The sequence below is a fragment of the Mus pahari genome, chromosome 2 (genome assembly GCF_900095145.1).
Source record: "Mus pahari chromosome 2, PAHARI_EIJ_v1.1, whole genome shotgun sequence".
In the NCBI taxonomy this organism is placed as follows: domain Eukaryota; kingdom Metazoa; phylum Chordata; class Mammalia; order Rodentia; family Muridae; genus Mus; species Mus pahari.
The window spans coordinates 58,914,759-58,930,192 of record NC_034591.1 but is presented as its reverse complement, the minus strand read 5'-3'; the positions used below and the strand labels follow the sequence as shown (position 1 = coordinate 58,930,192).

General features: G+C 45.5%; 1 protein-coding gene across 2 annotated transcripts in view; it reads left to right on the top strand.

The window, feature by feature from the left end:
• The window catches only part of Dennd2a (DENN domain containing 2A), a 95,693-nt gene that overhangs the window by 23,888 nt on the left and 56,371 nt on the right, over window positions 1–15,434 (top strand). For both annotated transcript variants that reach the window (XM_021190113.1, XM_021190112.1), the window contains exon 2: window positions 9,889–11,001. In XM_021190113.1, coding sequence (XP_021045772.1) covers window positions 10,022–11,001 — 980 coding nt within the window. In that variant the 5' untranslated portion in view covers window positions 9,889–10,021. The remainder of the gene's footprint in view (window positions 1–9,888; window positions 11,002–15,434) is intronic.

Below are 15,434 nucleotides of genomic sequence, written 5' to 3'. Positions count from 1 at the left end.
AAAAAAAAAAAAAAAAAAAAAAGAAAAAAGAAAGAAAAAAAAGATGTGCTCCACCAATGTCTGGCGTATGTGCATTTTATTTATGTTTTGTCTGCATGTATGTCTGTATACTACATGTATACCTGGTGCCCTTGGAAATCACAAAAGAGCATGGGTCCCCTACTACTGAAGTTACAGATGCTTGTGAGCCACCATGTGGGTGCTGGGAATCAAATCCAGGTCCTCTGGAAGTGCAGCCAGTGTTCCCCACTGAGCATCTCTCCAGCTCTGTACTACTTCTTATTTAAAAACAAAACAAAACCAGAGGGATTGAGCTCAGGATGGAGCTCATGCTCTAAGTCATACTTGAGTATATTTCATAGTGTATACTTTTTGATTTTTACTGTTTGTATGGGATCTTATGGAACCCAGGTTAGCTTCAGAACCGTTATTAGGTAGCTGAGAAAATCCTGGACCTCCAGATTTTTCTGCCTTTACCTCTCGAATTCTGGAATTGTGAGGTGCGCCACCAGCACCCAGCTCTGTAACTTCTGTTTTAGTGCTTATGACAGACACACACTGGCTTTGTCAGAGCCAGCGTTAGTAGTTAGGGACACTGAGGGGGACTGACACCATAACCTTTCTTCACCCTGTAACTTGTGTTCCTGTACACGAGCCCATGGAAGTGCAAATCTGCATTCTGACCCTCCATAGAAAGCAACACAGAAGCAATTCTAATTGCTAATTAGCATTAGCATTGCTAATGAGAGAAGAGAACAGAACATGATTTCTACATAATGTCGAGAGAGAGAAAGAAAAAAAAACCATCTTCCCTTGATCCTAATATGGCCAAATACATCTCTATATGAAAGAGTGCTCTGCACACAGGAGAAAACCCTTCCTGCCTTTAGGGAAGGGAGAAGGTGACATGTTGACCTGCTTTCAGCCTAGTCAGCGCCTCGTGAGGTCTCTCAGGCAGGCTAGCCACAGGTTCCCAGAGGCACTGATACATCAGACTGACAGGTGTCAGGAAAATACCTATCAGATGGCTAAAAGAAAATATCATCACTGACTGAGTATCCATGGTCACAGGCAGTCACAGTGTGAGTCAGCTTATGCTCCTGCCCAGAAAGCAGCCTGGATATTGAAGCCAGTGTGGGGAACTGCAGGCCTCCATCTCTATAGCCAATCCCTGAGAGACTAAGGAGAAAGGGCTTACCTTGCTTCAAAATAAGCCATATTAAGATGTTACAGTCCAAGATCGATGGACATGGTGGCACGTAGCTACAGTCCTTGAACTGGGCAGGCTGAGGCAGGAGATAAAAGTTTGAGATAAGCTTTTCCTGTCTCAGAAACAAAACAAGGCTTGGCGTGATGACCTGAATTCCAACCCTGGACCCCCATGGTGGAAAGAAAGGACCAACTCCCCAAAGCTGGTCTCTGACACCCATAGAAATGCTGTGCTACCTACAATAAATAAATAACATTTTTAAATGTGTACATGAAGCTGGGTAGTGGTGGCACACACCTTTAATCCCAGCACTCAGGATGCAGAGGCAGGCAGATCTCTGTGAGTTCAAGGCCAGCCTGGTCTACAAATGGAGTCCGGGACAGCCAGGGCTCTGTTACAGAAAAAAACATGCCCTAAACCCCACTCCCCTCCCCAAATCGTACATGTTTAGTACAGACAGATGCAGCTCTTTCTCCCAAATATCTCTGAGCTGTGCTTGTAAACTTCTCGTACAGAGAGCTCATTGTGTGATTCCTCAAGGTCACTGTGAGGCAATGCACAGCCATTTTAAGGAGGGGCCCGGGGTTCAAATTTCTCCGTCATCTTCCATATGTGCAAATATTGGATTGTTTTTGAAAATACTGACAACTAAGAGGCAGGCAGATCTCGGTGAATCCAAGGCCAGCCTGGTTTGGTTTACTGAGCAAGGTCCAGGATAGACAGAGCTATACAGAGAAACCCTGTCTTGAAAAAAAAAAAAGAAAGAAAGAAAAGAAAATACTAATAAATAATAAGTGTAATCTGCAACAATCTAGCACTAACCACTGAGCTATTGGTCCAGCCTGTGTATGACCATTTTAAAAATCAAGCTATATAAATATTGTGCTGCAGAAATACTATACCAACCTGAAGTCAGGAGATGCACCTGCTTCCCTGCCTGGATTCCTTCATTCCCAATTAAGTAAACATACTTTTATTAGTTATAGTTTTAATTACTTTACCTTATGAGGGTTTTGCCTGCTCCATTGTGGTGCACCATGCATGGCTGATGTCCACGGAGGCTGTCAAGGTGCATGTCTCCTGGAACTGGAGTTACAGATGGTTTGTCAGCAGTCTTGCGGGTGCTGAGAATGGAAATGGGTCCTCTGGAGGCGCAGCCAGTGCTCTCCTGTGGAGCCATCTCTCTTCACAACCACCTGTAACTCCAACTTCTGGGGATCTGATGCCTCTGGCCCTTGCACTCACACCCACACACACACACACAGACCTATACATGTGCACATGATTAAAACTGAAATGATGTTTAAAAACAGCAAGAATATGCTTGATGAGATTCTGAACCATCCTACCTAAGTCATAAGGGATGAATAATGCCCGAGACGATATGCCTCCCTGGGCCCTGGAGGCTTCCCCTTCCACCTTGGGATAAACTCCTTTCTGTTTTAATTCTCTAGCTTTTGCCAGAGAGGCATTGTTTTTCTAATTAATGATTTGACTTGTAGTTCAAGCGCCCGGCAAATAGAAAAAATGGTGTATAGGGAGGTTTGACTGGACTGTAAACCCTGGAGACGGGGTATGCTTAAAGGATCTGGAAAAAAAAAAAATGCTTTTTAAATAAATGCAGCAATGGCCTTGAGAGGTGGTTTGGCAGCTCAGAGCACTTACAGAAGACCAGAGTTCAGTTCCCAGTGCCGTGTCATAGCTGCAGTCCAGTTCTAGAGGATCCAGACAGCCAACGCCCTCTTCTTACCTCTGTCGGCTCCAAGCATGTATGTGGCACAGACATACATACTGGCAAAACACTCATACACATAAAAGCAAATCCTTAAAAAACATGATATGAACTCTGTATCTATAGATCATTTTAGAGCTGTTAAATTTTTTTAATAGTCGGAGATGAGATGGTACACTCCTGTAATACCAGTCTGAGGCAGGAGAATTGCCATTAATTCTAAGACAGCCTGACACATATACATACACACACTCATGCATGTGTGTGTGCCACACACTCTGCTTCAGAAAACAGAAAATAGTAATAATTAAGCCCATCTGGTTAATAGGAAGTTCTGCTTTTATAGAAAACAGTTGGGTGAGGAAATGTGGTATTAATATTCTTTCATTATCCCTCTTGGTCAGCAGTCTGAATCACAAGGCCAAATTGCCGGAGAGAAAAATGAGTTCTCAATTGTGTGAAAATCATCTAACTACTATTATTTATCATGCTAGGTTCCAGACCAGCCCCCAGACAGTTGATTTGGAGTATCACAGATGTCCCCAGGTTCACAGATTTGAAAAATTGACCGTCTCCCAGACTTATAAAGTGACAGTAAGGCCTATGTGTACTAAGTACTTCCAAACAAGCCTAGACGTACCGTCTTAGTCTTTATTTGCTTCTTTCTTTTAGGGTTTTAGGAAGCAAGCCTGTTGATACATGCCTTTAATGTCAGCACTTTGGTGGCAGAGTCAGGTAGATTTCTGAGTTCAAAGCCAGCCTGGTGTACTGAGTGAGTTCCAGAACAGCAAGGGATATACAGAGAAACCCTATCTTAAAAAAAAAAAAAAAAAAGATTCTTATTTACATGTGTGTTTGAGTACATACCGTGTGTGCTGATGCCAGTGCAGGCCAGAAGGTTGTGTCAGACCTCACAGAGCTGAAGTTATAGGTGGTTGTGAGCCTCCTCATGTGGCCGTTAGAAGCTGAACTCAGGTCTTAGTTCAGTTCCTAAAATAAAAAGTGTTCTTAACCACTGAGCCATCTCTCCAGCCTGGATTTATTATTATTTTTTATGTGTACATTTATTTGTCTGTGTGTGTGTGTGTGTGTGTGTGTGTGTGTGTGTGGTGTATGTGTTGCGTGTGTGCCACAGCATGCCAGTAAAGGTCAGAGGACAAGCTGTATGAGTCAGTTTCTCTTACCATGTGGACTCTGGTGACAAACTCTTGATTGGCAGGAAGTATCTCCACCCACTGAGACATCTGGCTATCCTATTCTAATCATCAGGGGCAAAAAAAGAAAAAAGATGAAAAAGAAAAAATGAATGAATGAGAGCAGCATACTCCATACTTGTGTGAATTGAGACACCCTGATCACTGAATGTGAAACTGAGTGTGTTCTTTATCTCTTCACTTCCAGACTCTGCTGCCCATTCAGATTTACTCTTGCAGTAGGACTGGTCCCCAGGAGCCTGCGATTTTAGTACTGGGAGTTATTACCTGGTGGGAAGTGACTTCACTTAGGTGTCACGCGTTTGAGGCTAAAGCTACTTGGAAGCATCCCCTGGAAGGATGGAAGGATGGTGGTGGCTCTGCTCCATCTGGAAAAAGCTTTGCTAGCTCAGACAGTGGGGGGAAGGGCTCCCCTGAGGGAGAGCTGCTGCAGGAGCTGACTGAAGTCCAGGCACTGTCCTGGTGTGCTCCTCAAGCAAGGAGACAGAGTCTTACTTAACTCGGAGTCTCCTAGAGCCTCCTGCACACAGCTTGGCACGAGCCTAAAAGAGAAAGATGGAGAGCTGCCTGGCTCAGTGGAAGAAGATTGCGTGGTGGGTGTTTGGTCTGTGGAGCCAGAGTGCAGGCTGTAGAGAGCAGGGGGATGGGCGGAGATCGACTGTGTTCCCTTCTTCCCACCCCCTGTCCCTTGTGGCTGTCTGCCAGAAGAGGACAGAAAGGCAGTGTCTGTGGGCCCAGCCACATGGAGGGGCTCCAGCTGTGTGAGAGTTGTGAGAGGGACAATGAGTTCCTTCCTGTCCCTGAAAGGCCTTTCAGGGCTCCCCTCCGCTGTGGGATGGGTGGGCCTGAGCTCCTGGCTTCCCTGGAGAACTGGGCTCAGTTACACCACAGATTTATTCCAGAGTATATGGTGCTGGGTTGCCGTAAAGCAACAGCTAGACTCTTGGGCAAGTCTATGCTCTGGTTCTCCCTATGCCCCAACTCCAACGGCTTCGCCTGCTCCAGTTCAGCTTTCGGGTCCTTCCTTGCCTGCTTCCTCTTAAAAAGAGTGTTTGTGCACATTATTTATTTGTATGTGCATGCACACTGATGAAAAGGACAGACTGGAGCTTGGACTCAGGTCCTCAGGTTCGGTGGCAAGCACCTTTACCCCTGAGCCATCTCACTAGACCGTGTCTTCATCCATGAGTGCTATGTTTTTATTTGTCTATTTTTATTTTTATTTTTATTTTATTTATTTTTATTTTTTAATTTTTTTTTGGTTTTTCGAGACAGGGTTTCTCTGTATAGCCCTGGCTGTCCTGGAACTCACTTTGTAGACCAGGCTGGCCTAGAACTCAGAAATCCGCTTGTCTCTGCCTCCCAAGTGCTGGGATTAAAGGCGTGCACCACCACACCCGGCTTGTCTTCTGTTTTAATTGAATTTATGTATTTGTTGTCTTAGTCACTATTCTAGTGCTGTCAAGAGATACCATGACCAAGGTAGCTCTTTTAGGAAGGAAAAGGGCTCAACTGGGGCTTGCGTAGTTTCAGAGGTTTTAGTCCACCCTGATCATCATGATGAATAGTGCTGGGACAGATGGCACTAGAACAGTAGCTGAGAGCTTTACATCTTGATCCCTAGGCAGCAGCCAGAGACAGACAGACAGACACTGACTGAGAGATGCAGAGACTGACTGAGCCTGGCTTGCGTTTTTGAAACATCAAAAGTCCACCCCCAGCAACCTCTAACTGGGGACTAAATATGCAAATATATGAGCCTGTGGGGTCATTAACATTCTGACCACATTTACTTATTTCTGTCTCTTCTCTGGCCTTTCCCTCCTGGTACCTAAGATCTGTTAGTGTGTTTTGGGACAGGCCTCTTGGTTCCTTTGAGCCAAGACATTGAATGCTCTCAGTTTTACCTGTCAGGTAAAAGTCTTGGAAGCCCCAGGAGATCATGTGACCTCATCCACCCGGGACAGATTTTCTGAATGGTGCCTTCTTGCCACCTCCCATTCCGGGTGAAGTGGGGCCACATACCCGCTTCCTTCTGCAGGAGGGGCCCGTGTGCCTCACTGAGTCTGTATCACTGGTCCTTTGGGCTTCCTGGAGTCTCTCTCTCTTGGTGCAGACATGGTGACCATGTACAGGCAGGCCACAGACAACCACAGCCCAACTGGAACTCTGAGCTACAGTTTGGCTGACAAGTAAGAGCCGCCCTGGAAGTAGAGGAGCAAGCTTCTCCGCCTCCTTCTGTTCTCCCTAGGAGTGTAGGAACTGACGGGCCTGTCTCACTTCCTCCCTTTTACTGCTTACACCAACTCCCTTTCCTTAACTGGGAATGTCACTCTTCTGAGCCTCCTGTCAGACGCCTCCTTCAACTGCCTTCAGTTGAGACTTGAGAGGTCTGGATATTGCCGAGTGAGTGTTGTGTGCCTTCCAGGCCAGGGCATCTTTTTCTAGCTATAGAATCACGTTTTTTTCACTTCTCTCTGAACGCTAAAGCTTTGCAGCCGTAGCTGTCCACATGGTGAGCAGTTCCCATCTTCTGCTAGCGTGCAGCCTTCCCCCCCCCCCNNNNACTGTTCATATTCTGCTATCGGTAAGCTCATCACAACTCTGTAGCCCAGGCGCTAGAAACAGGGACTGCAGACACCCACGGGTATAAGAGTCACGTGGAGAGGACACTCTGTCCTGGGGACAGTTAAAAGTGTCATCATCCTCTACTCTTCTTGTTTGACCTAGGTAATGTTCTTCCAACAAGTCATTTTCTCTTCCTCAAGTATTGTTGAGTCACTCCAGGTATTTGGGATATTAAATGAAAACTGTAACGGTCACAGTTAGTTGTAATCAGTTGAGTGCCTTGGGATGGATGAAAATATATATTTATATATAATGCATATTTATATATGTAAATGTGTTTATTCTATTTTAAAATATTTATATATCATACAAACAAATATTGTATAAATGTGTAGTACATTTATATGTAAATATATAAATATATACACATGCTTATTTTATGTATATATTCATTTATTAAATGCATATGTACTATTAACCTGCCATAACCCAGTAACAACAAACTAGATTATACAGCTTCTGCATGCAGAAGGCTCCCGTCTACAGAAGACAGCTAGCAATCCTACTTTTAAAAGAAAAGAAAGGAAGGTTAGGGAGATGGTTCGGTGGTAGAGCTCACCCGGCCCAACCCCTGTGCTTGCTTTCCATGTTGAGAAGGAAAGTTAGCAAGGACTCAAACCCCAGTCTTTCATCCCCTGTCCAGAGCTGTGAGGTAGCATAAGTGACCGGGGGATTCTGCTCTGTCGGTGGCTGCCAGCAGCATGCACTAACCTGGATAGTCACGTTCTTACCCGTCTGTCCTCTTCCATCTTGCCATGAGAAAAGAAACTATAAGTTCTGCCATTTCAGTTCTCAGGAAAATAGCAATGAATGGTGATTCTGCCTCAAATCTAAATTCATCTACCAACCTGAAGACAACTAAAAAGTTTTTTAAGGATTGGGAGGTGGCTCAGAAGTTAAGAGCTCTTGATTTCCAGTACCCACATAGCAGCTCACAATCACCTGTAACTCCAGTTCCAAGGGTGTGGCACCCTCTTCTGGTCTTCAGGGACACCAGACACACATGTGGTGCACATACATATGTGCAGGCAAACACTCATGCATAAAGTAAAGTACATAAAATACTATTTTTTTTTTCTTTTGTAAGCACTATTATGAATCCTAATTGTTGTTTCCAAAAAGGAATTCTACTCTGATCACCGTGGAAAGTGTATTTGTGCTCTCTCAAGTTTGAAATTTATACTGTGCAACCAAGAACAGCGGCCTAATTTGTAGGCCTATGACGTAACTACTAGAGAGGTCTATTATATAAACAACTCCTGATCTTTGGAATGCAAAGTTATAGTAACAGGATGAATGCAGCGGTTAATTATGCATGCCTTGCTGTGAACCTTAGCTGGAGTTCCTTGGTCCCTATACAGTCAGATTTATGTAAATTTGGAAAATGTGCCCTGCTAGCTTCACGCCTGTTTACAGCACCCAAGCATCTAGATGCCATACATAGCGTAATCTGTGCCATGCGAATGTTTGCTATTTCTAAGCACATATATTCTCACTCATTAGCATTCAGATGTTTTCTGCCCAAGGAGTCTTTGGCACCTTTGTGGTACTGACCGCCTAAAGTCATATTTAGAGGAGTCTAGTTCCACATGTATGTTCTAGACAAAGCTATCTGCAATCCCAGAAGACCTCTTATCCACTAAGAAGCCATTTGCCACATGGGGGTTGTGAGTGTCTTGCAGGCAGCTGGGGCAGCTGAGGGACTTGAGTTCAAGTAGCCTCTTAAGGCTGCTGGAGACTGTATTGGACGGTGCATTTCTAAGCCGTGTATAAAATCTAGATCTCCCTGTGGACTCACATTCACTCAGGCAACAGGTATCACTGACTCCAGCTCTGCCAGGGAAGTAGACATGACAGCCTCTTTCCTGGAGAGCCCTTTCAGTGGGGTACATGCTCCAGAGAGAGTCCTCAACTCACCCTGGCTTCCCACCTCACCTCAGTTTGTTAAGCCTAGGATTAACAAAGACTTAAAGGCTGGGTATGGCAGTTTATGATCCTAGCAGTGGGGATGCAGAGGCAGGAGGATCCCAGAGGCCCACTACCCAGCCAGTCTAGCCTAGTAGTTCCAGGCTAGTGAGAAACCCAGTCTCAAGAAAAGACATACATATAAAAGTAATAAAATAGCCAGGCAGTGGTGGCGCACACCTTTAGTCCCAGCACTTGGAAGGCAGAGGCAGGCGGATTTCTGAGTTCGAAGTCAGCCTGGTCTACAAAGTGAGCTCCAGGATAGCCAGGGCTATACAGAGAAACCCTGTCTCGAAAAACCAAAAACCAAAAACCAAAACAAAACAAACAAAAAAACCAAAAAATTAATAAAATAAATCTTTTTTTTTTTTTTTTAAATGTAGCTTCAAAAAAAAAAAAAATGTAGCTTCAGAGGCTGGAAAGATGACTCAGCAGTTAAAAGTACTGGTTCTTCTAATAGAGGACCTGGGTTCAGTTTCCATTATTCACCCAGCAGCTCATAACCATCTATCTATAACTCCAGTTCCAAGGGATCTGACCCCACTTCTGACTTCCCAAGGTTAATGAGCAAGACACACAGGAGAACACCCATACACATAAAATTTTAAAATGATATCAATAAATTTTTTTGTTTGTTTGTTTTTTTTTTTTTTGTTTTTCGAGACAGGGTTTCTCTGTGTAGCTCTGGCTGTCCTGGAACTCACTTTGTAGACCAGGCTGGCCTCGAACTCAGAAATCCACCTGCCTCTGCCTCCCGAGTGCTGGGATTAAAGACGTGCACCACCACGCCCGGCCCCAATAAGTCTCTTTTAAAATGATAGATAGCTTCAGGGCTAGAGAGATGGCTCAGTGGTTAAGAGCACCGGCTGCTCTTGCAGAGATCCTGAGTTCAAATCCCAGCAGCCACATGGTGGCTCACAGCCATCTGTAATGAGATCTGATGCCCTCTCCTGGTGTGTCTGAAGACAGCAGCAGTGTACTCACATACATAAAATAAATAAATCTTTTTTAAAAAAGTAATTGTGGTTGGCAATTTATATATAATATTTACATCTGAGTCCTGGCAACTCTCCACGATTGGCCAAGAACAGTCACTTACGGACCCCTCTTGTGTTTGCATCTCTGTGTCTCTGGTACAGGGTCAAGGCAGACGTTGCAAAGACTAGGGAAGCACCTAGAAGGCAACCACTTGGGAGGCCCATTCCTTTGCAGAAGTCTCATCCAGCAGTGCCCTTGGGAAGGAGTAGTCCCTCAGGGAGCCCCCACACCCTCATGCTGGAGGCCAGAGTGGACATGCTCAGCTCCAACATGATCATCAGTGGCCCGGCTGCAGACCTCGGAGCTAAAGAAGCCAGCAGGCCCTGGAAGAAGCAGCTTAATAGTGTCCAGAACCCTGGACCATCCGCCCGAGCCAGAGCCCAGCCCCAGTCCCAGCCCCTCAGCATAAAGGACAAGATATCCAAGTGGGAAGGCAAGAAGGAGCCACTCGCCTCCAATCCCGCCAGGCAAACAGATGGCCAAGAGGACCACCTGCCATCCTGCAAGATAGAGAGGAGAGGCAGTGAGCTCCCCAGAACTAAGAATGGAATGAGGCTTGAAACGGAGAGCTTGCAAAACGACAGCCAGGCGAGAACTGTGTGTCAGGACACAGAGCGGTTGTCAGCCCCGAGGCCGACCGATGGACAGCCAGAACCCAGCCAGCACCGAGGTCGTGAGCTGAAACCCAACGACCTACGCTTTCAAAGTGACCATCTCTCTGTGCTGAGACAGGTTAAGAAACTAGAGAAGGCCCTGAAGGATGGCTCCGCTGGCTTGGACCCTCAGATGCCGGGGACTTGTTATTCACCTCACTGTCTGCCTGACAAGACAGAGGAAGACCAACCCAGTCCCGAAAGCCACGAGAAGGGGGTTGCCTTAGCAGCTGGCCGGAGAGCTCACCACCTGGAGGTCAGGGAGCCGGGCCCTGAGACTTCTGAGGAGTGGAAAGGCCAGGAGAGTGTCTACAGGGGCTCCAGGTGGTACCCCCCAAAGCCTTTCATCAACCCTGTCCCCAAGCCCCGCAGAACATTCAAACATGCTGGAGAAGGGGACAAGGATGTCAGCCCTGGCATCAGCTTCAAGAAAGAGAAGAGAAACCTGCCCCCCCTGCCCTCTCTGCCTCCCCCTCCCCCACCGCTGCCTTCCTCCCCTCCTCCCACTTCCGTGAACAGAAGACTGTGGACCGGGAGGCAGAGACCCAGTGCTGACCACAGGTAGGTGTTCACCAGATGACTCTGCTGCCCCTGTGTTCCTGTGTAACTGCCTCTTCTCCACCTGCTGGCTCACACTCGCCTCAGGGCTCTTAGGTAAGGGCAGTAAGTGTTCGTCCTGTGAGGCAGCTTGTTGGTCCACCTGGAAGGGTGGTAACTGCTTACGTGAAGAAGTTTGTGAACACAACCACTTCCTAGTTTACTAGCTTAAACCTTTCCTGGCTTACCTTTTTTTGTGTCTGTGTATCTATGTCTCTGCCTGTCTGTCTGTCTGGGTGTGGAGGTCAGAGCTGACATCAGTTGTCTTCCTCGATTGTTTTATTTACTGAGACAGGATCTTTTGTCTTTCACCGGCCCAGCTTGGCACAGGGATCCCATGTCTGTGCCTTCAGAGTGCTAGGATCACAGGTGGTCTACAGCACCCACCGGCCTTCTTTGTGGGTTTCAGGAATCAAACCCTGGTGCATCTTTCCCCTACCCACTCTTTACAGGGTCTGTGTATGTAGTCTTGGCTGTCCCGGCATTCTCTATGTAACCCAAGCTGGCCTTGAACTCACAGATGTCTCAGCCTGCCAATGCTGGGATTAAAGGTATGTGCCACCGCTCCCAGCTGGGTCTTTGTAGGGGTCCCTACAAACTCTACAGCCAGCAGAGAAACTAACCTTGAGAGGCAAGAAAGAAATTAGGTTCAGCACAACTTAACCAGTCCTAGTTCAAACTTCTAGAACCTGACACCAGGCAGCTGATTGTAGACATATTTGAGTACACCACAGTTCTGGAAAAAGGCTTTTTGGTAACAATTTTCTCAACCCTATGTGCACAGTAAAGCTTAAGGCACGATTACACCAAAACTCCATTGCCAACTGCATGTGGCCTCTACCATGAAGATAGGTTCTAAAGCTTAAGGGCCTAGGATCTGGTGTGGTTTCTTATCTAGGTAGCATAGAGGTCACCAGGCTATAAAGTACATATGAAATCTCCCCTAAGGATGGGTTCTGTTGACTGAGAAAAAAAAAAAAAAACAAACTAACAATAAAGGTCTAGGCGGGGGAGTCCAGAATAAACATTCTGGGGTGAGGCCTGGCCATACAGACAGCAAAGGTCATCTGGTTTTAACAACATCCACTCCAGCCTTCTGGATGGAAAACAGGTACACACATCCTTCTGTTGAAGTGATAAGCATGCTTAACATTCCTGATTTCCCTAGTGGTTGTCTGTACAGGATATTGAGCCCTCTATGGGTCTTACTCTGTAGACCAAGATGTCATAGAACTCAGGCTGTATAGCTCAGGTTGGCCTTGAACTTGTAGCTTCCCAAGTGCTGAGATTACAGTGAGCCACCATGTGTGACTTATTTTATTCCCTTGTTTTCCTTCTAACTTTGCTTGGCATCTTCCACATGGGCTTTGGCCATTCGTCCTCAATCTCCCATTGCCCAAGGCCACCAGCACCCTCCATCTCAGTAAATACAATAGCCAATTTTCTGTCACTTTCTTAGATGACATCCCTTAGTATTGGGACAACTGCTAATCACCCTGTAAATATACCTTTTATTCACTCTATGTAATTGTCAATTTGGAGATTTACTGCTGATAAGCTCACCCTTTCTAGTTCTTTCTGAACTCTAGATGGCTGGTTCAACACAGCTGTTCTGGCTCAAATGCCTCTCCAAGCTGACTGACTCAGTCTGGCTTCTCTAGGGCTTCCTCACTGAATTGCTCTCCTTGGCCTCAAATTAAGTCTGGGAATTTGTTCAAATCTTCTAGCTCCTTATTCTCTGGCTTTCAACTGCCTCTGCTGACCAGCACTTAACTACATGAACTAACTCAACTCCCCTGCACTGTGCTCACTGCACTGATGCCCAACTGACTGATTCTCCCTTCATTGCTCTTAAATAAGCTCTCTTTCCTGTGCTATTCTCATGAGAGTTGAGCATATTCTGTCAAATCTTTCTCTGATTCATCACTTTGTCTGCCCCTCAATTAGACATCACTTTCAGACATGGCTGGTTTCTTCTACAAACTACTTTTACCTTAGTTGTTTGGGATTAAAGTTGTGTACAGAGGTCTCATATTCCAGCCAGAAGGCCTAAAGGTGTCTCTGAATTCCAGCCAGACCACTCAGATCTAGGTCTTCAGATGTGATGCCTTGCCAGAGCAGCCTGTTGCTGGATTAAAAATGATCTATATCACCCATCTTGAAACATTGCTTTCATTTGGTGTCTAGGTCAGGAACTTCCAGGTGAGGCCTCCTCCCATCTGCTCTCAGGAATTTCTTGACTCCTTGTACTGTTAGAATAGTACTAGTTAGCCTGGTCTATAGAGTGAGTCCCAAGGCAGCTAGGAATACAGAGAAAGCCTGTATTGAAAAAAAACAAAAAAACAAAAAAACAAAAAGAATAGTACCTAGTATCCTAACTTGCTCCTACCCCAGCCAGGCTCAAACCAAGGACTTCCCTTGCCTGCCTGCACTTGTTCCTTGACGGTCTCCTCCCATCCTGTGCATGGACTTGTGAGCGTCTGGCTCCCCAGTTGAGATCTTGTCAGTCTCAGATGTGTATGGTCATTCCTTGCTTGGATGAGTGTCTGGATCTCCATGTGGTTGTCACTCCAGGCCACCACTGACCATCTCCTCTCACTGTAACCAACATCTCGTTAAACAGCATCTCCCTTCATTTAGTTAGCAGACCCAAGAGCTAGGCGATCTCTCTGATTTTCTTTGTCGCACAACCCTGACTAATCTAGCAAGTAAGTCCTTCGGTCCTACTTTTGAAACTCGATCTTGAATCTGATTATGTCACCTTGGATCTACTGCCCACCCCCAGAATAGTCCTCCCTCAGCAGCCTGTGGAAGTTCCCAGACGTTAGGTTCTGTCCTGCACCTACAGTGTCATTTGTCAGCTAAGGTGCTTTTGGCTCAGATAACTTAATTTTTTCTGTTCTCTTCCAAGAGGAAAAAAGTTTGCATGTTCTAAAATGTGTGTGTGTGTGTGTGTGTGTGTGTGTGTGTGTGTGTGTGTGTGTGTGTGTGTCCTGGCTGTTCTGGAGCTCCCTGGATAGACCAGACTGACCCAAACTCCCAGAGATACAGATGCTTCTGCCTCCCAAATACAGGGACTAAGGGTGTACACTGGGCATACAAAATTATTTATTTATAAAATTCTTGTGTGCTTATTTCTAAATATTCTCTCTATTGCTATCATATTTTATGACTCCAATACATGTTTTAAATTAGGATTGTGTACATTCGTTTCTTCTTAAGTGATTTCGTATTTTTGTTGCAATTTTCAATTTTTTTTAATTATGTATATGGGTGTAGGTGTGTGCATATGAGTGCAGGCACCCATGAAGATCAGAGGCATCGGATTCCCTGGAGCTGGAGTTACAGTCGGTTAGTCGTTAGGTGATTTCAGGTTCTCTGCGAGAGCAGTGAGGTCTCTTAACCCTAAGCTATCTTTCTAGCCCTGTGTTGTAATTTTTGTTTTTGTCTTGTTGTTGTTTTGGTTTTTCAAGAAAAAGTCTTACTGTGTAGCTCTGGCCGTCCTGGAACTCACTCTGTAGACCAGCCTGGCATTGAACTCACTGAAATCCACCTGCCTCTGCCTCCCAAGTGCTGGAATTAAAAGGCATGCACCACTATGCCTGACTCCTTTGTTGTAATTTTTGTTTTGTTTTGGTTTGGTTTGGTTGTTTGTTTGTTTTCGAGACAGGGTTTCCCTGTATAGCCCTGGCTGTCCTGGAACTCACTCTGTAGACCAGGCTGGCCTCGAACTCAGAAATCTGCCTGTCTCTGCCTCCTGAGTGCTGGGATGAAAGGTGTACGTCGCCACACCCGGCTCTTTGTTGTAATTTTAATGTGAATTCTTCTTTTATAGTATGTATATTTAAGGAATTTTAAATATTATCTTTAATTTTTTTCTTAGATTTACTCTTTGTATTTTATGTGTGAGTGTTTTGACTGAATGGATATATGTGTACCATCTGCATGCTGGGTATCTCCATTGATCAGAAGATGGTATCAGATCCTCAAGAGCTGGCATTATGGATGGGTATGAACCACCTTATGAGTATTGGGAATTGAACCCAGGTCCTATGGAGAAGCTGTGAGTGCTCGTAACCACTGAGCTATTTCTCCGACCTCCACGTTGTCTTTTAAAGACACCTTAAAGAAACCTCTTTCTGCTTTTCTAGTGGGTCACTGTCAGATGGTCTTACCCGCGCTTTTATAATGTCAGCATAGTATTGTATCATAGATAACTTTTAAAGGGTATATTCATTTTTATGAGTATAAGTATTTACCTGTACACACAGGCCAGCCTCAGGTATGCCTGTTGCCTATAGAGGCTAGAAGAGACTATTGGATCCCCTGGAACTGGAGCTGCGGGTGGGAATGAGCTGCTAGGTGCTGCTGGGAACTGAACTCTGGTCCTCTGGAAG